The following is a 27831-nucleotide window of genomic DNA, read 5'->3' as shown; positions in this document are numbered from 1 at the left end:
GTAACAGTTGTCCACTTCAAGGTATTTAATAAATGTTATCCTGACATTGGTCATCTCGTAATCAGTATTTATTAATATTGAATTGGAACTAGCTTTCTACAAAATGTAGTAACAAGAAGTCTCTACATTGTCAGTTACAACAATACTTATAATACAGACTTTTACTTTGTTTTCACTTTCAAGTTTTATGGACAGGAAATAAGCTCAATTAAATGCTGGGGTTAAATATGTGTGCACTTTGTTTCCGATTGTTGCTGGGTTTAGTTATGTGTTCACTGGTTCTGATTGTTGCTGGGGTTAATTATGTGTTCACTTTGTTTCAGATTGTTGCTGGGGTCAAATTTGTGTTCACTATGAATATGGTAGAGACCTCGTGCAGGAATAATAATCAGAACACGGCGAAGGGACTGTCTGAATGTCCGGCCACTAATGGAGGCATGGTAAGTATCTAGTTTTACAATCAGTGCAGAGCAGATGTTTCTTTAAAGTGTGTTGTTTCAATTTTTCTCATATTGATGGCTAGCACTGTGGTTAAGTTTAAAAACTGGGCCGCATCGTTATATTAGTGACAATATAAGAATATTGTATGATATTTTGTATTAGGCCAAAAAAAAAAATAGTTGTGTTTCCGGTTGACTGACCGTCCCTAGTTTTACCACCACCCCCGACCCTAATTTTTTTCTCTCTTAAACTGAAAAAAAAAATGAAAAAAAATAATAATAAAAAAAAAAGAAATAAAAAAAAGAAGTAAAAATAAAAAAGGACAACATCACCAAACAAGAGTATTTCCTTCCTTGCACATTGTTTACGTACTATTATACGATACATTTTGCACATGTAATTCCCTTCCGAAAAACATCGAGAAATTATGGAAAAGCTTTTGTAATGGAGTTCCTTCCCCTGATTAGCTCCACCGAACAGCTTGGTCGGTCACGGAAGTAACCAAATGTACGAACATAGCCTTGGTACAGGTTATTTCGATTAAATATAATCGTATCAATTCAGCTTAATTCTCGTCTTCACTTAAATCAACAGGTCTTATTATTAATGCATCTCAAATGTTTGCAAAAAAGTATTTAAATTAAGAACAACGAAATTAATACAAATGTCCCATTAATTTAAGGAAATACACAAACAGTGCATACCAATACTACTACTACTACTACTACAACAACAATAATGATAATGATAATGATGATAAATAATAATAATAATATTAATAATAATAATTATTATTATTATTATGATAGTATTCAATTTAAAAAAAAAAAAAAAAAAAAAAAAAAAAACCTACCTACCTACCCTAATTTTTGGGGGGATGCAACCGGAAACACACCTACTTTTTTTTTTGGCCTTATACTGAATCGCATAATATTCCAGGAATATTTCTACAAGTAGATTTCGAAAAAGCATTCGACTCCATTTCGTGGTCATATATACATAAAACCCTTGACTTTTTCGGATTTGGAACAGATATTAAATGCTGGAGTTCTGTTCTTTACCAAAGTATAAAATCAAGTGTTATAGTTAATGGAAATATGTCTTCATCATTTAATATATATAGAGACTGTAGGCAAGATGATCCATTATCTCTTTATATATTTCTTCTCTGTGTAGAAATTCTTGCAGGACTTGTACGTAAAAATAAGAAAATTAAAGACATCTCAATAAACAATAAAGAATACCTAATTTCACAGTATGCCGATGATACTGATTTTATACTTGATGGTAGTAGAACGTCTTTTGAAGAAGCAGTAAATACCTTGAATATCTTTTCCGAATTATCAGGACTCCATATTAATTATGATAAATCAGAGGTAATCTGTATTGGCTCTCTTAGGAATAGTCCAATACGATATTTACAAAATCTTAATCTAAAATGGAATCCTCCTTCATTTAAAGCACTTGGAATTATTTTTAGTACCGACTTAAATGAAATGACCAAACTTAATTATAATTCTAAACTATTTGAAAGTAAACAAATTATAAATACATGGATGAGAAGGTTGTTAACACCACTTGGAAGAATAGCTATAATAAGATCTCTGTTAATATCTAAGCTTAGTTATCTACTTTTTTTCTAAAATTACCAAATCCATCGGAAACATTTCAGAAAGAATTGCACACGATATTATTTAAATTTGTATGGAATCAAAAGCTAGACAGGATAAAAAGAATAACTTTGTGTAAACCTGTTAATGAGGGAGGTCTCAGGATGATATATTTAATTATGCTAAAACTTTGAAAATTACATGGCTACGAAAATTGGAAACCAAAGATCCAAAATGGAAACCTATTCTTTTTGCATGTTTTCCACAACTCCGTAACATATCTCTATTTGGTAATGATTTCCCCCAATTGTGCTTAAAACATGTAAAAAAAATCTATTTTGGAAAGACTGTATCATTGCATTCGGTGACTTCTCGTTATTAATTAATGTTTCATCTTTTGAAGACTTTTTATCAGAGCCAATTTTTTATAATTCCAATATAAAAATTAACAGCAAATCTTTTTTAAAAAAGAAATGGCTTGGGAAAGGTATATCTCAAATCTGTGATCTTGTTGATGAATACGGCAACTTTTTAACTTTAACGGCATTTAATAATTTATACAAATTAAATGCGTCTTTTTTAGAGTATCAAGGAGTTATTAACTCACTTACGGCTTACCTTAGGAAGACGAAACTGAATATAATAGAAACAAATATTCCTCCTGTTCAACGAAAACTTTGTTCTATCAGAAATGGCTAGAAAACTATATTATTACACACTTGTAACTTCTGAAAAGCCAAATTCTGCAATATCAAAATGGCAAAATTATTTTATTTCAGACCTTAATTGGCACACTATTTATTTAAAGCCATTTGTAACCACGCAAGAAATAAAACTTAGGTGGTTCCAATATAGAATACTTCATAGAATATTAACTACTAATAGTTTCGCATATAAATTAAAATTGACAGTAAAACGTGTACGTTTTGTCATGAAGAAAAAATATCTATAGAGCATTTATTTTGGGAATGTAAAATTGTTCAGAACTTTTGGAATGCTAATTTAAATTGGTTAGCAAACTCATGTAAGCATATATGTAATTTAAAGCTTTCTCTTGAGCTAGTGATATTTGGATGTAAAGATAATATTAAAACAGATAATGTTTTTGACCTGCTACTATTATTAGCTAAATATTTTATATATAAATGTAAAGTGCAAAGGGTCCAATTAAATGTTATACACTTCCAAAACGAAGCTAAACAAAGATATAAAGTAGAAAAATGTTTTATCTTAGTAAGAACAATCTTGATAAATTTTTCACCAAGTGGTCAGTGTATTATTCTCTCTTTGAACAGATCTAATTTGTGTAACTTTCCTTGTGCATCGTCTTGTTCCCAGCAGTCCATGCATTAATAATGTAGATATATATATATATATATATATATATATATATATATATATATATATATATATATATATATATATATATATATATATATATCATGTGCATATTTTAAATATTTATGTATGTCGTTCATAGAATGGAAAAGGATGAAAGTGTGTGTTGGGTTTTTTTTTGCATGAGAGAGAGGTAAATGGATAGCTACATTGATGAGAGAGAGGGTGGGGGGTGGGGATGGAGAGAGGGGGTGGGGGGGGGTGTTTTATTATTTTTATGTACACAACCCATGTTTTACCCTTGGCATGTGTTCTGATTGTAAAATAAAATAAAAATAAAAAAATAAACCAGAAAGGAAACTTTAAAAAAAAGTTTAGAAACTGGGTTCAAAACCCAGCATTGGTAGATAGAAGTACTAATTACACTAAATATGTTGTTTCAGTCTTAAGCAATTTTCCTCATCGTGATGGCTGGCACTCTGATTAAGTTTTCCAGATTGAGACTGGAAGAAATTGGGTTCAAATCCAAGCACTAGTGGATAGAAGTACTAATTACTCTAAGGATGTTGTTTCTGTCTTGAGCTATTTTTTTTAACTTGATGGTTAGTTCTGAGGTCATGTCTTCCAAATTGACACTGGAAGATACTGGGTTCAAATATATATATATATATATAATTTGTTTTTGTTTGTTTTTGTTTTTTCCCCAATAGAATCAACACTGCCAAGTGGAAGTTCTGTACCAAGCCTGGATGACTCCACACTACACTCTTCTAAAAGATCACTGCAGGAATGCTGACAAGGTACGTCAGAATAAACATCATGCATGTCATTAGAGAGATAAATATTAACATTTGTCACCATTTGTAAAAAGTCATCTTTAGAAAGCAAAGAAAACCTCTATACCGCACTCATATAAACTGATGTGTATACTAAGGTACTGTTACACATTCAGTTATTGTAGTGGCTGCTTAAGGCCCAAAACTCACTAAAGCTGGGACTGGGTCTGGCGACAGTGATAAAGATGCCATGTCTGGAGTATTTGGACATCTGTGACTGTTACGTGTTATCAAAATATATTAACTGCATTCATATCTGTAGATATATTTTCTTCTATAAACACAAATAATAATTAGGAGAATTCCCCATTGATTTCTTGTTGTTTATTAAGAAACAAACGAAAAAGAAAGTATCAAACATTATGCAGTTGCCAGTCTGGCAGTGTAAAAATATATAGCACATTTTCTATGTTTGCTTTATATGTCTTAGCACCACTTTATTATTACATAGTCTTTCCTAGTAGGTTTTCAGAGGTGGCAGTGTGTTTGTTTTATACTTCTTAGCACCACTTTATTTAGTTTTATTAGTTTTCATTAGAAAGGTAAACGCATATCACGAGAAGACTAATCCTGTTGTTTTTCTGATAGTGACACCAGTGTTTGTTTTTCCAGTGAGCGGATGGACTATCTTGCATGAGTTGAAGGCACTAACAGCTTCACCTAGTCTTGAGTCACTTCCTGACACTTCTCTTTTCTTTCTTCCTTAACCAAAATTTATTATTTGTGTAAATCAAAAACATTCTTTTGCATGCTAATAAAAGTTATATTGTTAACTGTTTCACCTTTTTGTTATTTCTAACAAATCTGTTTCCACTGTGCATGTGTTTTCACTAGTAGTCGTATCCTCTATTGTGTTGATAGACTCCTAATAATAATCTTGCATCTTAATACTTGCCAAAGTACAGACTTGAGTGACAGCCAAGTGGGTTACTTATTCCAGATATCAGTGTGTGTGAGCGAGAGAGAGAGAGAGAGAGAGAGAGAGAGAGAGAGAGAGAGAGAGAGAGAGAGAGAGAGAGAGAGAGAGACAGAGAGAGAGAGAGATAGAGAGAGAGAGTGGGGGGTGTGTGTGTGTGTGACAGAAAGACAACAGACTAAATAATCCTTCTTTAAACATTGATAGTCTGTGTTCTAGTAGGATTATGATAACATATGAATTAGAATCGACAAAATATTTTATGACATTATAACACCTTATAAAACTTAATTCAGTCTTGTACCAGACATTTGAATAAAAGTAGTTGGTTGGCAGATCACCAATCTCCGTCGGTGGGCCCTTTGGGCTATTTCTCGTTCCAGCCAGTGCACCGCAACTGGTATAACAAAGACCATGGTATGTGCTATCCTGTCTTTGGGATGGTGCATATAGAATATCCCTTACTAATAATGCAAACATGTAGCCGGTTTCCTCTCTAAGACTATGTCAAAACTGCCAAATGTTTGACATCCAGTAGATAATAAATCAGTGTGCACTAGTTGTGTCGTTAAGAAAAACACCCGATTTTTTATCTCTTACAACATCTGTCACAACAAAAAGTTGCCAGGCGTCATTTCATTTTTAAGCCACAGTGAGCTTTTTTCTACAATTGCCAATCTTTGAACATATGCTCATGAATATTTCACAAGTATCATTCACAAATCATTTAGTCTGATGAATTGTGTTCCCTACTTTTATAAAAACAGCATTATTATAAATTAAAAAAACCTACATAAATCTTTGTAAGATGAAAACCAACCAGAAAGTAGTCCAGATTTTAAATACAGTTGTTGGATAATTAGTATGAACGGTATGAGATTTGGGTTCTCATTCAGCAAGTTGCCAAAACTTTATACAAATTAAAGTTTAATTTCTGTTTAGTTATGAAACTCAAATTTGGCTAGAGGTACATATTCGAACATTTGCCAAATTGCTAATATGTGTAATATTTTATGATCAGCTAATTTGTGAATTTGTTGCTTAACCACAGGATACAGACTAATAAATTATTTCAAATAAAATTTATAAACATTTTTGTTGAGCTATTAAAAATATGACATCTTTGTATTTAACATATGGTTACTGTGTTTACTTTATCTCTGGTCAAGATAAAAGGTTTCGCATGTTAATCCAAGCAAGTTATCGTTAAACATGCCCATTATGGACACATGTTCAAAGAAGGATCATAGACGTGCGTCCCAGATGGAAGACTACATTATCTCCATGACATACCATTAATATACCACACCTGACTGATTAAATAGTTTCTTCTACTTTGTGGAAAATAGCCAGAACATTCATGGCAAACAGTGGGTTTTCTTGTTGGGTTTGACTAATGTTTGAGAAAATCACTAGCCTCACAGAAGCTTTGGCTAGTGCCCTATGTATTATAGAAATACAGTTGATATTTTCCACTAGCCCACACCAAAATTTCACTAGCCTGCACCGAAAGTGAGTGAATTTGTTGAACCCTGACATGACCTTCATTAGCCAAAATGACATGGTGTTTCAAAGTGGACCTAATAAGCTGAGGTTCTCTACATCCACTCACTTCTGATTGTCACTGAATAAGATTTATCAAACAGCTGTGCACTTTCCATGTTGAGACAGAATGTAGCAGCGTGCGTGCATGACTACAGTGTATGCAGATTTATCATAGACATATGTCATTCAAATTGATAAAGAATTATTCTGCATGTTGCAATAGGTTACAAAACATTCTGTATTGTGTATCACTGGGATGATAAGCAAAACCTATGATTTTTTAACTGATAGTTACTTGACTTTAATAATAAAATGTAATAGGTATCCTTAGAAACATTATGTAAGTAATACACGGAATAAAAAGATTTTGTTTATGTGTTTGTTGAGTGGGAATGTAGAGGGATTCATTTAAACTCAGAAAAAGCACTAGTGGAAGACTATCCCCACTTAACCAAATATAAAGAATTGAAGTTGGCAACAGAATATTCCCAAACCATAATTTTTAGCTTCATACAAAAAATATATAATACATCATAATTTCTCTTATACAATTTTTATACACCCGTCTATCATGGGTCGTATTCTGGTATGGTGTTGTCCATCCATCCGTACGTCTGTCTGTTAACTTTTTCTTGTCTAGACCATATCTTGCATACAGGACCATCAAACCTCACATGTAGGAACAACTTGGGATAGCTGTGTGTCGCGTACTATTGCTAGGTCATTGTGACATACTTTTCACAATATCCTGCACATCACAGTAAATCCTTGTCCGGATTATATCTTGCATACAGGACCATCAAACCTCACATGTAGGGACAACTTGGGTTGGTGGTGTGTCACATATTATTACTAGGTCATTGTCATACAAATAAATGAAATAATTGGTCTATATTCTGAACATCATAGGAAAATCTTGTTTAGCCTTTGAAGAAAATGCTAAACAAAATTTCCCTTTCTAATTAAGAACAATAATATTAATCAGACAGCACCTTCTCCAATGGATACAGTATCAGCAGTAGTTGGTCCAAAACAAACTGTTCATTCCATTGCAAACATTTCACATAATTAGAATTGAATCATACTTGTAAAATATTCATTAATATCTATGACAGGCATATCATGTACCTCACCGGTACTCTTGTTTAAGAATACTATAACTCGGTCAACATTTTGCAATCTTCAATAAAGCTTTCCACCATTCTGAAAGTAGATATGCCATGCACCAGTTTATTGTTATTTTAGGGTGATGCAAAGTGAACTTTTTGAATTATGAGATACATGTTAAATGTTTTAGGGTTTTAGAAAGAAAGAAAGAAGTGTTTTATTTAACGACGCACTCAACACATTTTATTTACGGTTATATGGCGTCAGACATATGGTTAAGGATCACACATAATTTTTTAGAGGAAACCCGCTGTCGCCACATAGGCTACTCTTTTACGACAGGCAGCAAGGGATCTTTTATTTGCGCTTCCCACAGGCAGGATAGCACAAACCATGGCCTTTGTTGAACCAGTTATGGATCACTGGTTGGTGCAAGTGGTTTATACCTACCCATTGAGCCTTGCGGAGCACTCACTCAGGGTTTGGAGTCGGTATCTGGATTAAAAATTCCATGCCTCGACTGGGATCCGAACCCAGTACCTACCAGGCTGTAGACCGATGGCCTGCCACGACGTCACTGAGGCCGGTGTTTTAGGGTTTTAGAGTCAGTTCCACATTGACCAGAGAACATTGTTTACATACCTATATGTTTTATTTCTTTGAGAAAGTATTACGCTTAAGTTTAAAAAGATAAAGAAAAAAATGTATCATTCTTCAAATATAACATTACTGTTAGATATGTTATGTTAATTGTGTATAAAGTTACTGACTTAAAAACATCTCTATCATAGTACATTTTAGATTGATTTTTCTGATTTACATATCCAACCCCTTGTTTTTTTTAAAATTAAACAGAAGTATAACAGGAGGCAATCAAAATACTTTGTAATAATAATTTTGACAAGCAAATAATTTGTCTTAATGTTCCACATATACTCTTCAAAAAAAGAAACGCAAAAGGGTACAAATGGGTTATAACTCCGATTTTATGTTTCCTACCGGTTCATGCTTTGTGAATATAAGGTCATTGCATGTCCCAAACACATTCCCACGGTTACATTCGATAAAACGCAGCTACTGTACAATAAAGTTCCAAAATGTGAATATTCGCAAAAACGCAGCCACGTGCAAACCATGTCACCACTGCACGTGCGTTGTCTTCACGTGCAACATGAACACCGACAGTATAAAAGTGCAGGGTGTTCGCTTGCCTGGCCTCTGTATCTGGCCGACAGTTGACAATCCAGGACATGCCACGTCTCAGTGAACCGCAGAGAAACAATGCCATCGGCCGACTAGACGCAGGCGAATCCAGAACGGCCGTTGCCAGGGCATTCCATGTGTCCCCAAGCACCATCTCCAGACTGTGGGACCGTTACCAGCAACATGGATCAACACGTGACCTCCCTAGATCCGGTCGACCACGGGTCACTACCCCCGGGCAGGACCGCTACATCCGGGTACGCCACCTTCGGGAACGATTGACTACTGCCACCTCCACAGCCGCAGCAATACCAGGTTTGCGCAGGATATCCGACCAGACCGTACGGAACCGCCTACGTGAGGTAGGAATTCGTGCCAGACGTCCAGTTCGAGGTGTCATCTTAACACCACAACACCGTCGACTCCGACTGCAGTGGTGCCAGATTCATCGACAATGGCCTCATCTGCGATGGAGACAGGTGTGGTTCAGTGACGAGTCCCGATTTCTGCTCCAACGTCATGATGGAAGATGTCGCGTGTATAGGCGTCGTGGTGAACGTTATGCGGCAAACTGCGTGCAGGAAGTGGACAGATTCGGCGGGGGTAGTGTCATGGTGTGGGCAGCCATCTCACACACTGGCAGAACTGACCTGGTCCACGTGCAGGGCAACCTGAATGCACAGGGCTACATTGACCAGATCCTCCGGCCACACATCGTTCCAGTTATGGCCAACGCCAACGCAGTGTTCCAACATGACAACGCCAGGCCTCACACAGCACGTCTCACAACGGCTTTCCTACAGAACAACAACATTAATGTCCTTCCTTGGCCATCGATATCACCGGATTTGAACCCAATTGAGCATCTATGGGACGAGTTGGACCGACGCCTCCGATAGCGACAACCACAGCCCCAGACCCTGCCCGAGCTGGCAGCAGCCTTGCAGGCCGAGTGGGCCACCATCCCCCGGGACGTCATCCGTACTCTGGTTGCTTCAATGGGCAGGCGGTGCCAGGCAGTTGTCAACACACGCGGAGGCCACACCCGGTATTGACTCCAGATGACCTTGACCTTGGTGGTGTGTCCTATCACTTACTCACAATGGACTAGAGTGAATTGTGAACAATCCTGCAACATTTGGTAATTATCGGACTCACCATTCAATAATTAAATCAATTCTCCAAATGTTACGACAATGTGGTTTTGCGTTTCTTCTTTTGAAGAGTATATATCCAAAATTCCAGAGCAACTGCATAAATTGTAACTATTTATTAGTGTTGGCCTCAAGTCTTTATCATTTTTACTGAAAACAAAATTGAGCTAAACCTGGCAGTAAGGTTTGTGATTTACTTCTAAGCAATGTTATAATGTCCAGTGATGACAAAACACATGTAGTTTTGTCAGTAAACATGCCTTGCAAGGTTCTTATTTTAAAATTACAACCATTGGAAAGGAAAGGAACTCGACCACATTGATGTATGTTACTCCTGATTAGTGGCAAGCAACATTCTGTCAAGTGGTGGAAATAAAATACCAAATACCAAAGTTATGTTGGTCATGGTATGTGTTATCCTGCCTGTGGGATGGCACATATAAAAGATCCCTTGCTACTAATGGAAATATCTAGTAGGTTTCTTCTATGACTACATGTATATGTCAAAATTACCAAATGTTTGACATCCAAAATCTCATGATTAATAAATCAATGTGCTCTAGTGGTGTCATTAAACAAAACAAACTGTTTTTACTTTTAATACATGGATATTGTACTAATAGAAGGAATCGGTAGAACAATCGGCAGCAAAGCTATTGGTCAAAACTTAGTCCCAATTAACAACATGATAAGAACCCATGACAAGGATAGTTTCACTTTCACTTTCACGTGACAAAAACACTATCATGACTTTTGATATTCCAGTTAACAATGACTAAATAAAATGGAGGATGAGTTGTTTGTTTTATACATGTGCAGTGAAACCTCTTCAAACCGGACATGTTCGGGACCAAGTAAAATGTCTGGTTTTAAAAGGCATCTGGTTTAAAGAAGTTAGGTTCTGTACTGATTTTCAAAAAGGACCGTTTTGATGGAATTCCGGTTTACAGAGGGTCCGGTTTTGAGAGGTTTCACTGTAGTATAGTACATTTATACACAACTCATCTTTAAATAGATCTTGAAATTTAAAAAAAGGTGGTACATTTTTATTATATATATTTGCATATGTATTTCTGAGATAAAGGGTGGGACATAGCCTAGTGGTAAAGTGCTCACTTGATGTGCTGAGATAAAGGGTGGGACATAGCCTAGTGGTAAAGTGCTCACTTGATGTGCTGAGATAAAGGGTGGGACATAGCCTAGTGGTAAAGTGCTCACTTGATGTGCTGTTGGTTTAGGATCAATCCCAGTCAGTGGGCCCATTGGCCTGTTACTCATTCTAACAAGTGCACCACAACCTGTATATTAAAGGCTGTGGTATGTGCTAGCCTATTTGTGGGAGTGGGATGGTGCATATAAAAGATCCCTTGTTACTACCGGTAATGGAAAAATGGAGCTGGTTTCCTCTCTAAGACTATATGTCAAAATTACCAAATGTTTTAAACTTTGACCAGTGTCTTAAGTGGCTGCTTAAATTCCCCCCCAAACAATTTTTAGTGTTAAGTGACCACCTTTCCAAACATGTCTAGTGGCCATCTAATTTAGATCCCAAATATCTAAAATATGTATGTTAAGCAGCCACATTAAAACTTACTGTTCCATAAAAGGATTCTTTTACACAACAGCGACAAGATTTTGATTATCAACCAGGGCTTTAGATTGCATCAAAGGCAAGGCCATAAACGTTGTGCCCAAAATACATTAGCTCAAAATAATCATGCCCTAATCAGACTTTGCTTTTTAAGGTGCGCGGGTGTGATCGCACTCGTACAACACACGTAATTTCAATCTGGCGAGTGTGAAAAATAACCCACGTTACACTTAACAAACAGTGCACGTAAAATAATTGTGTATATTGATTGCCACTGTTTACCTTATGTAGCTGATAGAAATATCCGTTTAATTTTTTTTACAAGAACGGTAGCATTCATGCAAGATTTTAATATATGACTGGTACTTATCTTTGCTATATAAATCGGAAAACACAGGTTTAATAGACATCTTCGAAGACATACCAATCCGATCAAAATCCTTTGCCTATTTAATTTATTATTAATTAGAAACAGTCCACTTTTGTAAGGTAACAGATACAACGTCTAATAAGGATAACTCATTTATACTGTTCATATAGTTATGACACAATATGTAAACCTGGAGTCAGTTAAGGTACAAAACATAAAATTTGGCATTTTTATAAGCAAAGAAATCACAGGGGAAATATACATTTGGAGTATAAATGTAGACTTGAACATTCACTTAGTGCATAAATATTATAATATTACAAGTAATTTGCAGTGACTACATTACAAATTATGACTCTAAACTGCCAGGGACTTGGAGCTTCTGAAAAAAGAAAAGATATGTTGAATTATTTGAAACAGAAAAATCGTAATATTTATTGTTTGCAAGATATACATTTTACTAAGGAACTTGAATCATATATACAAGCACAGTGGGGTTATACATGCTTATTTAATTCTTACTGTAGTAACTCCAGAGGTGTAGCTATCATGATAAATAACAATTTTGAATTTATTATAAACAAAACAAAAACAGATGATTCGGGAAATTATATAGCTGTAGATATGACCATTGAGGGTAAGAAAATAACACTTATAAATATATATGGACCTAATGATGATAACTCCACCTTTTTTAAAGATTTACTGAAATGCATCGATGACTTTGATATTGAACAATACATAATCTGTGGAGACTTTAATCTAGTTTTAAATCAAAATTTGGATACTAGTAATTATTTGCATGTAAACCATCCAAATTCAAAAAACGTTATATTGGAAAATTTAGAGGTATACGATTTGGTAGATCCATTTAGGGAACTCTATCCAACTTTAAGGAAATACACATGGAGAAAGAAAAACCCACTTAAACAAGCTAGGTTAGATTTTTATCTTATTTTCAATAATTTAATGGTACAGGTAGAAAAAGTAACAATTGAGAATAGTTATAGGTCTGACAATGCCGGAGTAATTTTAAGTCTAAAACAAAATAATATTATAAAAGGTAAAGGTTTATGGAAATTTAACAATTCTCTACTACACGATACAACCTATGTTAATACCGTAAAACAAATTATAGAAAATATAAAAATCCAATATGCCGTCCCTATATACAATACAGAGAAAATAAACACAATCCCTAATGATACAATTCAATTTACTATTAATGATCAATTGTTCTTGGAAACACTTTTAATGGAAATTAGAGGAAAAACTATATCTTATTCAGCAGCCAAGAAAAGGGGAAAAAATGACATAGAAACAAAACTTTGTGAAGACATAAAAACATTAGAAGAAAATCTAGCAGTAAATCTCAGTGAAATAGAAGAAAAGAAAAGAAAAATTGCTGGACATTAGAAAAGAAAGACTAAAGGGACATTTTATTAGATCTCGAGCTAAATGGGTGGAAGAGGGAGAAAAGCCAACAAAATATTTTTGTAACATGGAATCTAGGAACTTTTATAATAAATTAATTTCAAAAATAGAACAAGAAGATGGAAAAGTTATTACAGATCAAAAAGAAATATTGAAAGAAACCAAACTGTTTTACGAAAAACTTTATTCCAAACAAGTTGGGGAATATGAAAATATAGCAGAGAAAATTAAGGAATACAAATTTGATAAATTATCAGAGGACGATGCAAATAAATTAGAAGGAGAATTAATGTATTCAGAAATTTTATTTTATCTAAAAAGTATGAAAAATGACAAAAGTCCAGGTTCAGATGGTTTCTCAGCTGAGTTTTAAAAAAAAAATTGGATAGACCTAGGATATTTTATAGTTAGATCTATTAATTTCAGTTACAGTATCGAAGAAATGTCTAATGTGCAAAAGTTAGGTATTATAACATGTATTCCAAAACCAAATAAATCTAAGCAATTTCTTAAAAATTGGAGACCGTTAACACTTTTAAACTGCACCTATAAAATAGCATTAGGCTGTATTGCAAACAGGATAAAAAAAAACATTTTAGATAAAATTATTGAAAAAGATCAAACTGGATTTATAAAAGGGAGATACATAGGCGAAAATATACGTTTAAATATGACATTATGCAATATACCGAAACACAAAATATACCAGGTCAACTACTATTAGTAGACTTTGAAAAAGCTTTTGATTCTCTATCATGGTCTTTCATTCAAGAAGCTTTAGATATTTTTAATTTTAAGACTTCTATTAAAAACTGGATAAAAACATTTTATAAAAATTCTGTCTCAGCAGTAATACAAAATGGACACTTATCAGAAGGTTTTAAATTAAATAGAGGTTGTAGGCAGGTTGACCCATTATCTCCTTACATATTTGTAATATGTGCGGAAATACTTGCAATTTTAATACATAATAATAAAGAAATCAAAGGTATAAATATTGAGGGAGAAGAATTCCTGATTTCTCAATATGCCGACGACACTACCTTTATCTTGGATGGATCCCCAAATTCCCTGTACAATACACTTACTACACTGGATTTCTTTGCAAAAATATCTGGTCTGAAGCTACATTATTCAAAGTCAAAGATAATATGGATAGGCAGGAAAAGATATTCAAAACAAGTGTTTCATCATTCTAGATGGAAGTTAGCATGGTGTTCAATTAAATTTACTTTATTAGGTATTAATTTCTCTTTAAATTTACAAGATATTATTAAAGATAATTTCGAGCCAAAAATAGAAGAAATGGAAATTGTATTAAAAGCTTGGAGTGCCCGTAAACTTACACCATTAGGCAGACTCACAGTGTTAAAATCACTAATATTACCAAAAATAACAAATTTGTTAATTTCGCTTCCATCCCCATCAGAACAGTTAGTTGAAAAGTTAAATAAGTGATTTTTCAATTTCATTTGGCAAAATAAACCTGACAAAATTAAAAGAGATGTTATAATTCAGGACCATAAAAACAGGGGGTTAAAAATGATTAAATTATCTACGTTTATAACATCATTAAAGTCAACGTGGGTAAGAAGGTTATTTTTAAACAACACAAAACTGGCATGTCTCTTCTCGTCAGTTACAGGTATATCGATCAAAGAACTAATTATATATGGTGATCATTTTATTAATTTAAAAATAAAAAATATGACTAACCCTTTTTGGGAAGATGTTCTAGATAGCTGGCGAAACATCCAGTGTAAACAACCAATAGAAAATGAAAACGATATAGCTGGTATAAACATTTGGTTTAACAGTAAAATATTAATAAATAAGAAGCCTATTTTTTATAAAAAATATGCAGAAAATGGAGTTTGTTTCATTAGTGATTTAGTTAATACTGATGGAGGATTTCTAAATCTATGCGATTTTATTGCAAAATTTAATATAAAAACAAATTTTCTAGAGTATGCTTCTTTAATTAATGCAGTGAAATGTTTCATAGGAATATATGGAAAACATAATGATGAAATAAACGAGTCAATTATAAACGAAAAACCAGTCTACCCCCACAAGCTAAAACAACTTCTTAAAGACAAAACGGGATGTAGAGAAATATGTAAATTGTTATGCTACACAAAAACCATTCCAAAGTCTCAATTAAAATATAAAAATAAGGTTTTTGTTATTCACCAGCAGAATGGAATATATTTTACAATATACCATTTAAATGCGTTAGAGATACAACTTTACGTTGGTTTCAGTATAAAATTCTACACAGATTTCTCGCTACTAACACATTTCTATATACAATGCATTATATTAAATTCAAATAAATGTACTTTTTTTAATCGTATGCCAGAGACAATTGAACATTTATTTTATGAGTGTTGCTATGTTAAAGAATTTTGGAAAGATATTACAAACTGGATATTCAATACTATAGAAGAGTGCATAATTATAGATAAACATATTGCCATTTTGGGTCTGCTTAAAAAAACAAATACATATGCAATAAATTGGTTAATTATTAACATAAAATATTATATTTATTCCATGAAAATACAAAAACAAAAATTAAACTTCTCTGCCTTAAAAACTATAATTAAAGAAAAGTTGGAAACTGAAAAATGTATCTTATATAAAAATGGTAATTATGAAGATTTCAAGACAGTATGGGAGCAGTGGTATAATTTATTTCAAACATCATAAAAATTTATTAAATCTATCAAATATTGAGATATATTTATTTCTAAAATACCTTCTTCCCACTTTATACTCCTTCACACATCTTTTTTATAATACTTTCTTGTATCAATACTAATTCCGTACATAACATCTCCTTTTTATTTATTTTTTCCTTCTTGGACCCAGAAAATAATAATTAAAAAAAAAAAAAAAAAAAAATATCAACAACAATATACATGGATTTTATCTATTCGTGTGTATATATTTTGCCATTTATATATATGTATATAAAACTGTGTATATCATATGAAATTTAAAAAATATTGTGAGACAGTGAGCTTAGGGCACCCCAACCCTGACACTGCTTTTTTATATTCGGGGACAATAAAAAAAAAGAAAATTAAAATTAAAAAACAAATGGGATTGAATTAAATAGTGGCTTCTGTAGCCTACACAAATAAACTCGTTACGGAAATCAGCGAAGTCGGTAAAATTGTCTCGATTAGTTCATAACTGTTAGCCTACAAAGCTTACATAAGGTCCCAAAAATGGCAATCGTGTAATTTTATACTTTCTTTTAAAAAAAAATAAAAAATTAGACGGAATAATAAAAAGAAGGAAAAGAAATGATAATCATAATGAGTATGTAGTATTCCTACATACTCATTATGATTATCGTTTCTTTTCCTTAGGTATTTTTTTTATGTCTATTATTTTTCTTTATCTTTAAAAAAAATCAAATAAAACTTCATTTAAATATTTGTATTTCAGCCAGAGTTTAATGAATATTCATATTGTATTTAAATATGTATATATGTACACACTATAGTAACAGTAATCAATGATCATTTCCAACTATTTAATTTTTGTTTCGTTTGTTAGAAAGTCACAGACATGGAACATGATTTGATGCGCAGTAGTCTGTGGCATATTGACCAATCAGAGCTATCGGGGTCAGATTATTTTTACTCTTGGAATTCTGCACGCACACGCTGGTCTACTTGACAACTTATTATGCATTGATGATGGGGTCTAAAATTATGGGAGGTTTTTTATTATCTTTATTATGGCATCCCACGTTTGGAATAAAATCCTTTGCAATGACAGATTATTGTGTTTTTTTCAGAGTTTGTGTATTTTGTTATTAACAACATTGGGGCCATTCTAGATCAATGACGTAACACCGTCAGAGTTGTTCATAACTTGTAGCAGTAGGTTAAATGACGTGTTACAAAATGTTGAGGGGGAGACTGGTTAAAAATGCCACGTGAATGTCAATGTCCCAACTAACACTATCAATTGAAGTAATTGTAGGCCCACGTTTCATGAGGGTTTTTTGGGGGGGTTTTTTAAAACGTTTTAATAATTTGAGTCGGTAGTGCACACTTGATATGCTTGGGTCGTAGTTCATGAACCACCTCCTCGGAACCAGTGTTTTTTCCCCATCCAAACTATCCTAATCATATTCGTTGTACATAATAATGACATTCAAGACAAGTTGATTCCTATATATGTTTAGCTGCACGTTCATCAAACCATCTAACACTGAAAAGGTATATATATAATTGTGTGCATCACATTATCTGAATAGTACATATTGTAATTCAAAAATCAAATAGTCTGCATCAGTGTATACATGCCATAATTATATTTCTATAGTACTACTTCTGAAACTTTTTAATAAACTATAACTCAGACTACACTAATGAACCAAACAACATAAAATTAGAAGAAAACATTATTGGTTCATTTTTGCAACATATGTCTCTTCAATTACTAAATTAATAAATGCTTGATTTTCACTCGCCGTAGCATTTTGACGAGTGCGATTTTTCACTCGCCTAAGCGTTTTGAGGTGTGCGATTTTTCACTCGCCTTTGTTTTTCAAAAGGCAAGGACTGCCTAACTTAATTACAAACATGCTGACCTCAAAATATTTCACCCCAAAACCACTGAATTGTTAAGTTACATTAAAATAGCATAAAATGCACTTCTTAATATTGACAACTCTGCAGCAGCTGTTGATGATTGTACTGAATTAAAATGACCTTCCTGCACTCAGAAAAGATAACAAAAGTCCTCGTTATGCCCAAATTGGTGAGATATACAGCCCTGTACCGACATTTCTAGTCAATTGAAAATTGATCAGCAACTACTAGTTAATGTTTTAACATTGTGTAGCGATCTCTGAAACTTGAGTAAATAATTAAGACAAAATGTCCCCTGATCCACAGATTCATGGGTACTAGTATCCATTTAGTCTGGAATCTCAACTCTGGGCTCTCTGTTAAGGCTAATTTATTGCTCAGGACAAATGTAGAAGTTGATTGTTTTAACAACTTGTCTAACCGGAGAAAATCAGCTTCAATATTGCTCAACTCTTTCACAGAAGCATTTGGTTCGAACAAGCATATTCCAGATGAGTCAATTAAAATGGAAGAAAGGAAGGAAAGAAATGTTTTATTTGACAATGCACTCAACACAACTCATTACTTAAGGAATTGTGACTGCAGGAATGCAGTTAATTGCATCGTTAACTATTATGACAGTATATTCCATCAAATTTATACTTTTCAGTTACATTTGATTTTTGATTTTTGATTTTAAAGAAGGCAACATGTCGGAATTTGATTTAAATAGTAAACTATCAGGGCTCACACTAAAACATATCAGATATGTGAAGAATTTCCTTGAAAAATTATTCAAAAGTGGCTAATTTAAAGACTAAATGTTGTAGCCATTTTGTATGAAAATTAGCAGTTGGTTATTTTGGCAGTGGACAGGATGAGCCATGACTACAGAACATACATCAGTAAAGACAGTAAAGGATAAAACAAATTTTAGAATCTTGTCAATAAAAATGACAACCTGTGTTCAGCAGTCACTGGTCTTAAGCAGCCACTTTTCACTACTATTGTGGATGGCCACTTAAAGGGCTAGGTCGGTTTCACTTGCTAGACATTTTTGAGCTGTGTCACATCAGAGAATCTATCATGAGTTCTAACTGTGGTCTGGTGTTTTTAAATTTTACTGACTCAAAAATAACACAAACAGGTTTTACTGTATGTGAAATTGTTTTTATTTAAATATTCTTGATGAATTTTAGCTTGAAGGTCCTTCAAGAATAGACACAACTAAGCTGAATAGTCCATTACCAGATATGCTAGACATCCTCCCACCACTTCTTCCCAATGCTGGAGTAAAGCAGCCAGAGAGAGGACGTGAGGGTGGACAGAAACTCTTTGGGAGTGATCTCCATGACTACTGCCATGATCAGGTCGGACCATTTAAGGAGTTCCAGATGAAGTATGACAAAGTCTACACTGATAAAATGGGTAAGGTGTTCATAAAATCATAGTTTTGTTGTGGACAGTCCTGGGGATGTTAGTACAGAACACTAACAAGGTGTTCATCAAAACATAGTTTTGTTGTAGATAGTCCTGGGGATGTTAGTACAGAACACTAACACGGTGTTCATCAAATCATAGTTTTGTTGTAGATAGTCCTGGGGATGTTAGTACAGAACTATAACAAGATGTTCATCAAATCATAGTTTTGTTATAGATAGTCCTGGGGATGTTAATACAGAACTATAACAAAGTGTTCATCAAATCATAGTTTTGTTGTAGATAGTCCTGGGGATGTTAATACAGAACTATAACAAAGTGTTCATCAAATCATAGTTTTGTTGTAGATAGTCCTGGGGATGTTAATACAGAACTATAACAAGATGTTCATCAAATCATAGTTTTGTTGTAGATAGTCCTGGGGATGTTAATACAGAACTATAACAAGATGTTCATCAAATCATAGTTTTGTTATAGATAGTCCTGGGGATGTTAATACAGAACTATAACAAAGTGTTTATCAAATCATAGTTTTGTTGTAGATAGTCCTGGGGATGTTAGTACAGAACACTAACACGGTGTTCATCAAATCATAGTTTTGTTGTAGATAGTCCTGGGGATGTTAATACAGAACTATAACAAGGTGTTCATCAAATCATAGTTTTGTTGTAGATAGTCCTGGGGATGTTAATACAGAACTATAACAAGATGTTCATCAAATCATAGTTTTGTTATAGATAGTCCTGGGGATGTTAATACAGAACTATAACAAAGTGTTTATCAAATCATAGTTTTGTTGTAGATAGTCCTGGGGATGTTAGTACAGAACACTAACACGGTGTTCATCAAATCATAGTTTTGTTGTAGATAGTCCTGGGGATGTTAATACAGAACTATAACAAGGTGTTCATCAAATCATAGTTTTGTTGTAGATAGTCCTGGGGATGTTAATACAGAACTATAACAAGATGTTCATCAAATCATAGTTTTGTTGTAGATAGTCCTGGGGATGTTAATACAGAACTATAACAAGATGTTCATCAAATCATAGTTTTGTTATAGATAGTCCTGGGGATGTTAATACAGAACTATAACAAAGTGTTTATCAAATCATAGTTTTGTTGTAGATAGTCCTGGGGATGTTAGTACAGAACACTAACACGGTGTTCATCAAATCATAGTTTTGTTGTAGATAGTCCTGGGGATGTTAGTACAGAACTATAACAAGGTGTTCATCAAATCATAGTTTTGTTGTAGATAGTCCTGGGGATGTTAATACAGAACTATAACAAGATGTTCATCAAATCATAGTTTTGTTGTAGATAGTCCTGGGGATGTTAATACAGAACTATAACAAAGTGTTTATCAAATCATAGTTTTGTTGTAGATAGTCCTGGGGATGTTAGTACAGAACACTAACAAGGTGTTCATCAAATCATAGTTTTGTTGTAGATAGTCCTGGGGAAGTTAGTACAGAACACTAACAAGGTGTTCATCAAATCATAGTTTTGTTGTAAATAGTCCTGGGGATGTTAATACAGAACTATAACAAAGTGTTTATCAAATCATAGTTTTGTTGTAGATAGTCCTGGGGATGTTAATACAGAACTATAACAAGGTGTTCATCAAATCATAGTTTTGTTGTAGATAGTCCTGGGGATGTTAATACAGAACTATAACAAGGTGTTCATCAAATCATAGTTTTGTTGTAAATAGTCCTGGGGATGTTAATACAGAACTATAACAAAGTGTTTATCAAATCATAGTTTTGTTGTAGATAGTCCTGGGGATGTTAATACAGAACTATAACAAGGTGTTCATCAAATCATAGTTTTGTTGTAGATAGTCCTGGGGATGTTAATACAGTCATAACACGGTGTTCTTCAAATCAGAGTTTTATAGTAGATAGTCCTGGGGATGTTAGTACAGAACTATAACAAGGTGTTCACCAAATCATAGTTTTGTAGAAGATAGTCCTAGATAGTCTTAAGGATGTTATTTCAGAACTATAACATTACCATAGAATTTTTTGTTTAAATATGCATCTTCCTACTTCACTATTTCTCGGGCAATACAGAAATCCTGACACTCATTTCGTAAAATTAGTATGACACACATGCTCGTATAATAATCTCTGTTAATTATGAGATGAACGAAAAAAAAAAACTTAATTTTGCTCAGCTATGTAATTTGTCAAAATATCTATCATAAATTATATATTTTTACTTGTCATAAAACGTGTGAACTATTTTTTATTTTATTTCCTATAGAGCATGAAAAAAGGTTTTACATCTTCTGTATGAACATGAGAAAGGTGAGAAAACTCAACGAGTCAGAGAAGGGGACTGCTGTGTATGGAGCGACAATGTTCGCTGATCTTACAGGTGGGTACTAAGCATTCAGTTATGATACACTTGAAGATTTTTTAGGTTTTAGTGTCATCCAGAAACTATTCACTTTCCGTGTTCATTCATAAAAAGCTCAGAATCCCCTGCAATGTATTCCAGATTTTCTTGTATTTTCCTTTTTTCAGAGATGTTTTTTTAGCTCCAGCAACATATTAACATTTTTTTATGCCGACTTTCAGTCACATTTTCAACAGCTTTGGAGTTTCCAGTGACTTTTGTAGAGTTTACTTATTAAATATTATGACCATCCTCTTGATATAACTGGAAAACAAAGTTATGTTTTGCACTAAATATTAATATTATATTATGAAGCTTGACATCATAACGGGGAAGGTAACTGCGGTAAATACTAAGATCCTTAAAAATAATAATGTGCTATTAATAGTGCCATAACAAGGTGTTCTTTGAATCATAGTTTTGTAATAAATAATGTACTGGGGGGGGGAAAGGTGTAACATTACATTGCTCTTTATTCTAGAGGTTTATCCTCATAATTAATCTGCAATTTTTCTTTCTTTCTTTCTTTCTTTCTGTTTAGATGCTGAATTTCAGGCCTACAAGAGCAAACCCTGGGACGAGATAACTAACCATGGCAAGGATATCTTGAAGCCGGCTCGTATCCCTGATGTTGACATTCCTGAATCCTTTGATTGGAGAAAGCACAATGCTGTGACAGCTGTAAAGAATCAGGTTAGTAATGTGAAGAATCAGGTTAGTAATGTGAAGAATCAGTTAGTAATGTCAAGAATCAGGTTAGTAATTGTCAAGAATCGGGTTAGTAGTGATGTGAAGAATCGGGTTAGTAGTGATGTGAAGAATCGGGTTAGTAATATCAAGAATCAGGTTAGTAATGTCAAGAATCAGGTTAGTAATGTCAAGAATTACCGTATTTGACCGGAAATAAGCCCAGGGGGCCAAGACAACTCATTGTAAGCTTAGCATGGGGTGGGCTTATTCCCAGACAAGGGGCCAGTTTTGTTGAAAAAAACCAACAAAAAACCCCAAATAATTAAAATAAATAATAATTAAATGAACTAGGAAGAAAACAAAAAACGTCCAGTAGCACATCTATTCATTAGTGTTCCATTTGTTATTAATAAATAATAATTGTTTATTAATTAAATTGGTTTTTTACTAGTATCTAATTATCAGAAACACACCTTCTATGTTACAATTACTTACCAGTGCTGTTTATTTACATCCAAAATTTAATGCTGAGAAGACTTAAAACAACAAACTCAATAGCGTATACACACGTTTCTGACAGGCAACCAGCTTACACTACAAAGAATTGTCAATCTAGGCCATTGTTCTTAGCCAATCAGAATAAGGTATTTGCCTAATTAGCATTAACTGCGGACCCAGTGTGGTGGTAAAAATAGACATTGGTTTTTAGTTCAGACTTGGGTTTGGGTACTTCAAAGAAATGCTGCTGGCATGAAATTGAAAACAATGTTACACACTGTTACTGTTAGACTACTAAATCTCACTGGTGGTAAAATATTGTGTTACATTTGTGTTTAATTATCTGCAGGAGGTATGACCTTTTAAATGAACTTTGAGCAAACTTGCAGTTTTGTGTTATTTATAAGGTGACGAAGTTGGGGGTGGGCTTATTTACGAATGAGGGCCTAATTTCTTAAATGCTATAAAAACGGAGGGGGGCTTATTCAAAGACATGGGCTAATTTCCGGTCAAATACGGTAAGTTAGTAATGTCACGAATCAAGTTAGTAATTTGAAAAATCAGGTTAGTAATGTGAAGAATCAGGTTAGTAATGTAAAGAATCGGGAGAATCAGGTTAGTGATGTGAAGAATCAGGTTAGTGATGTGAAGAATCGCGTTAGTAATGTGAAGAATCCGGTTAGTAATGTGAAGAATCAAGTTAGTAATTTGAAGAATCAGGTTAGTAATTTGAAGAATCAGTCTAGCAATGTGAAGAGTCAGTTCAGTAATGTGAAGAAAATAATCTAGTAATGTGCAGAATCAGGTTAGTAATGTGAAGAATCAGTCTAGTAATGTGCAAAATCAGTGTATAGTCCATCCCACAGGGATGATTTACTACAAGTTATTTATTTCTGAGCCGTTTGATTTGTAAATTGCACACAAAAATAGGAGTTGGTTTTTTCCCCCAAACACTTACTTTTTTTCTTATGTCAAACCAAACTGAGATTATTTACCCCCAAAAAACCAAAACATTTTCATAGAATGATGGGATGGACTATAGTAAGTTGAGGAATTAGTTTAGTAATATGAAGAATCAGGTTAGCGATGTGAAGAATCAGGTTAGCGATGTGAAGAATCAGTCTGGTAATGTGAAGAATCAAGTTAGTAATGTGAAGAATCAGTTTAGCAGCATGTGACCTCTATAACCAGGTCAGATGTAGCTCAGTGGTAGAGCACTCACTCACTTCAGGAATGTGGAGTGTGAAAATCGCCCCTTGTTAGGTGGGCCATTTGGGTTTATCCACATCCCATCCAGCCCTCTCAGCTGGTGGGTGCATCAAATATTGTGTCTATGGGAAAGTGAATAGTAAAGATCCAGGGATAGCTCTGCCACTCGCCAAATTCACCAGTTGTGAATTTTAAACACAACTGAAGAATTTTATTTTAATTTGGAAAAAGATCATAGGATTGATAGTTTGTTGAAAAAAATGGTGGGTTTCTGCCATTTCTGGAATTCATTAGATAATGTGGCGAAAATGTCTATACACCCACAGCTAGCCCTGGAGATCCCTTGCTGATAGTAAGTTTTCAAAATAGCTGTATGTTATGCACCATATAGCCATAATATAAAAATGTCCTGAGGGATTAAAGAAATATTCCTTTCTTTTCTTTTTCAGTTTTTATCTTGTTAGAAATAATAAAATTTTCACCATCCAAACAAAATTATTAAATTATTGTAAAATTAAAGATATTTGAGCAGAAATGATGTGATATAGTTCAGCAAATCTGATAACCCGACACCCGGACACTGGTGTTTTTTAACATCAGGCTATTGACAAATGCAAATCCAGTAGCCCGGTGGGCTAGTGGATTTTAAAACCGAGTGTCCCAAGTGAAATAATTTTCAGTTGTCACAAGCTTTATCAAGTGACAATTAACATTATTTCACAAGGGACTTAAACATAATACGAAATGGTAGTGAGTTTAATATCCTATTTATTACCCAGAGTGGATTTTAATTTATATCACTAATTTCTTTACGTTCTAGTGGGACATAACACTTCAATATGAAACAGGATATGTTTAAACATATGTTATTGTAATGAATATGTTCTGAATATGTAGTATATTATAATTATTGTTATAATAATCATGTTTCCTTGTCATTGCAGGGTTCATGTGGATCTTGCTGGGCCTTCTCCACAACTGGAAACATTGAAGGCCAGTGGGCCATACACAAACAGAAACTGTTGTCACTCTCTGAACAAGGTGAATTATATTTTTTAAAGTCATTTAAGTGCTGATACAGTACAAAGAATGTCTCAGTAATGATCTGAATATGAATATATTCTAGATTATTGGAGAATCGCATTTCATTGAAGAAGGCTGGTTGGCGATTCTAAACTATTGAACAATTATTGTATTGGAATAAATGAATATGTTCTGAACTTAGTTGTGGCATGGTTTAAATGAATATGTTCTGAATTTAGTTGTGGCATGGTTTAAATGAATATGTTCTGAATATAGTTGTGGCTTGGTTTAAATGAATATGTTCTGAATATAGTTGTGGCATGGTTTAAATGAATATGTTCTGAATATAGTTGTGGCATGGTTTAAATGAATATGTTCTGAATATAGTTGTGGCTTGGTTTAAATGAATATGTTCTGAATTTAGTTGTGGCTTGGTTTAAATGAATATGTTCTGAATATAGTTGTGGCATGGTTTAAATGAATATGTTCTGAATATAGTTGTGGCTTGGTTTAAATGAATATGTTCTGAATTTAGTTGTGGCTTGGTTTAAATGAATATGTTATGAATATAGTTGTGGCATGGTTTAAATGACTATGTTCTGAATTTAGTTGTGGCTTGGTTTAAATGAATATGTTCTGAATTTAGTTGTGGCATGGTTTAAATGAATATGTTATGAATATAGTTGTGACTTGGTTTAAATGAATATGTTCTGAATTTAGTTGTGGCTTGGTTTTAGTACAGATTCATACAGTTAGGTCAGTAGACATATTTCATGATTGTTAATGTCAGGTTTGAAGTGTTATCTTCTACACTTTTCATTGAATTGTTCTGAAACTTCGTACAATGATCCACAAACTAATGGAGAGATATTTAGCAAATTTTGAATTTTTATTTAAAAATTTTAGAATATAAATTGAACATTTTAAACTCTATTTGCTGGAGTTTTGATCGGATAGTTCTAAAACTTGGTATTATGATTCTCTGAGCCAATCTTAACAAACTAATAGAAAGATATTTGGGGAATTTGAGCATTTTCATTACTTTAAAAATGTAAATATCTATCTTCTCCTAGAGTTTTGATTGGGTTGTTCTGAAACTTAGTATAAATATTCTCATGGGATTCTTCACAAACTAATTGTAAATTTATTTCATTTTATAATAGAAGAAATTTAACATTAAAAAGTTAAAAGTATCTTCTAGAGTTTTGTTCAGATAGTTCTGAAACTTGGCACTATGATTCTTTTGGTCAGTCTTCACAAACTAAAAGAGATATATTTTGGAACTTTTATTAAATTTTAAAATGTAAATAAAAATTTAATATTAGGTTGTCTTTACAAATTAATGAATTATCTACTACCAACAATATTAAAAATTAAATAGCGGAGAGCTCTATAGGCTGAATAAGCATTCTGACAGTATAGTGTTATTTTGCAATAACAACGGTGTCTGGCACACACTCTGCCTGATAGGTTATCTCGTGTGATCACACACCTGCTGTGGGAGAGTACCAGCCATGCGTTGTGTGTGTCAGGAGATTATTTGATAATACCATACAAGTCAGGAGATTAAACATGGCCATTTTGTGGAGTCATCAAATAACACCAAGGAACATGTTCAAAGAATAAAATGAGTTCCAACAAACATCGGTACAATTTCGTATTTCATGAATAAGAATATGAATATATCAATATATATCACATTTTCGAGTTGTCTTTGATACTGAATAATACATATCAAACTTACACTGTAGTTCAACAAATTTACCAAAGTATTTGTTATTTAGTGTTTATTCCATATAAAAAGTTTACACAGACTAAAAGTTTAATTTTTATCATGAATGTTGTCATGTCATGAATATTACCTCCTAGATAGCTTTATAGCTCCATTTAAAACTTTAAAATGTAGTACTCTTTCTTTTCTTTTTTCTTTTTTTTTTTCTCTTTTTTTTTGCATTTTGGGTGTTTTTTCGGGGAGGGTTTGGGGCAGTGTTACTGGTGGGTGGGCATCTTCCCACACAATACATGGAATGAGCTAATTTATAACTTGGCAAAGAAACACTGCACATTTTTTTGTTAGATTCATCAAGTCCCAAATTATATATACCATTATAATGAGATGACTTGTATCAGGTGTATTGTAAATACACATAAGCTTTGTTTCTTTTTCTATGGAAATGGTAAAAACAATAACCAAATTATTGGTTCAATAAAATTATAAACACAAGAAACACTTTTTTCATGAAAATACCATGGGGTTTTGGGGTGGGTGCGTGTTTTTTTTGGGGGGTGTGGGTTTTTTGGGGTGTTTTTTATTTCTCCACCTCTTTAGAAAGTTGTAATCATATATTTCATACCAATATTAGTCACTATTTTTCTTCTCTTGGTTTTTCTTTTTATGATTAGAAAACTTTTCTATTCTGGTATTT

At 33.4% G+C, this 27831-nt stretch overlaps 1 protein-coding gene across 1 annotated transcript in view; it reads left to right on the top strand.

Annotated features, from left to right (window-relative positions):
* The window catches only part of LOC121371419 (cathepsin F-like), a 49107-nt gene that overhangs the window by 11332 nt on the left and 9944 nt on the right, over nucleotides 1-27831 (top strand). Inside the window, exons 4-9 of the mRNA XM_041497296.1 lie at nucleotides 324-440; nucleotides 4100-4189; nucleotides 19340-19568; nucleotides 21851-21964; nucleotides 22527-22678; nucleotides 25327-25423. Of these exons, the coding sequence (XP_041353230.1) occupies nucleotides 324-440; nucleotides 4100-4189; nucleotides 19340-19568; nucleotides 21851-21964; nucleotides 22527-22678; nucleotides 25327-25423 (799 nt within the window). The remainder of the gene's footprint in view (nucleotides 1-323; nucleotides 441-4099; nucleotides 4190-19339; nucleotides 19569-21850; nucleotides 21965-22526; nucleotides 22679-25326; nucleotides 25424-27831) is intronic.

Source organism: Gigantopelta aegis, chromosome 4, assembly GCF_016097555.1.
Source record: "Gigantopelta aegis isolate Gae_Host chromosome 4, Gae_host_genome, whole genome shotgun sequence".
NCBI lineage: Eukaryota > Metazoa > Mollusca > Gastropoda > Neomphalida > Peltospiridae > Gigantopelta > Gigantopelta aegis.
This window is presented reverse-complemented; position numbering and strand designations above follow the sequence as displayed.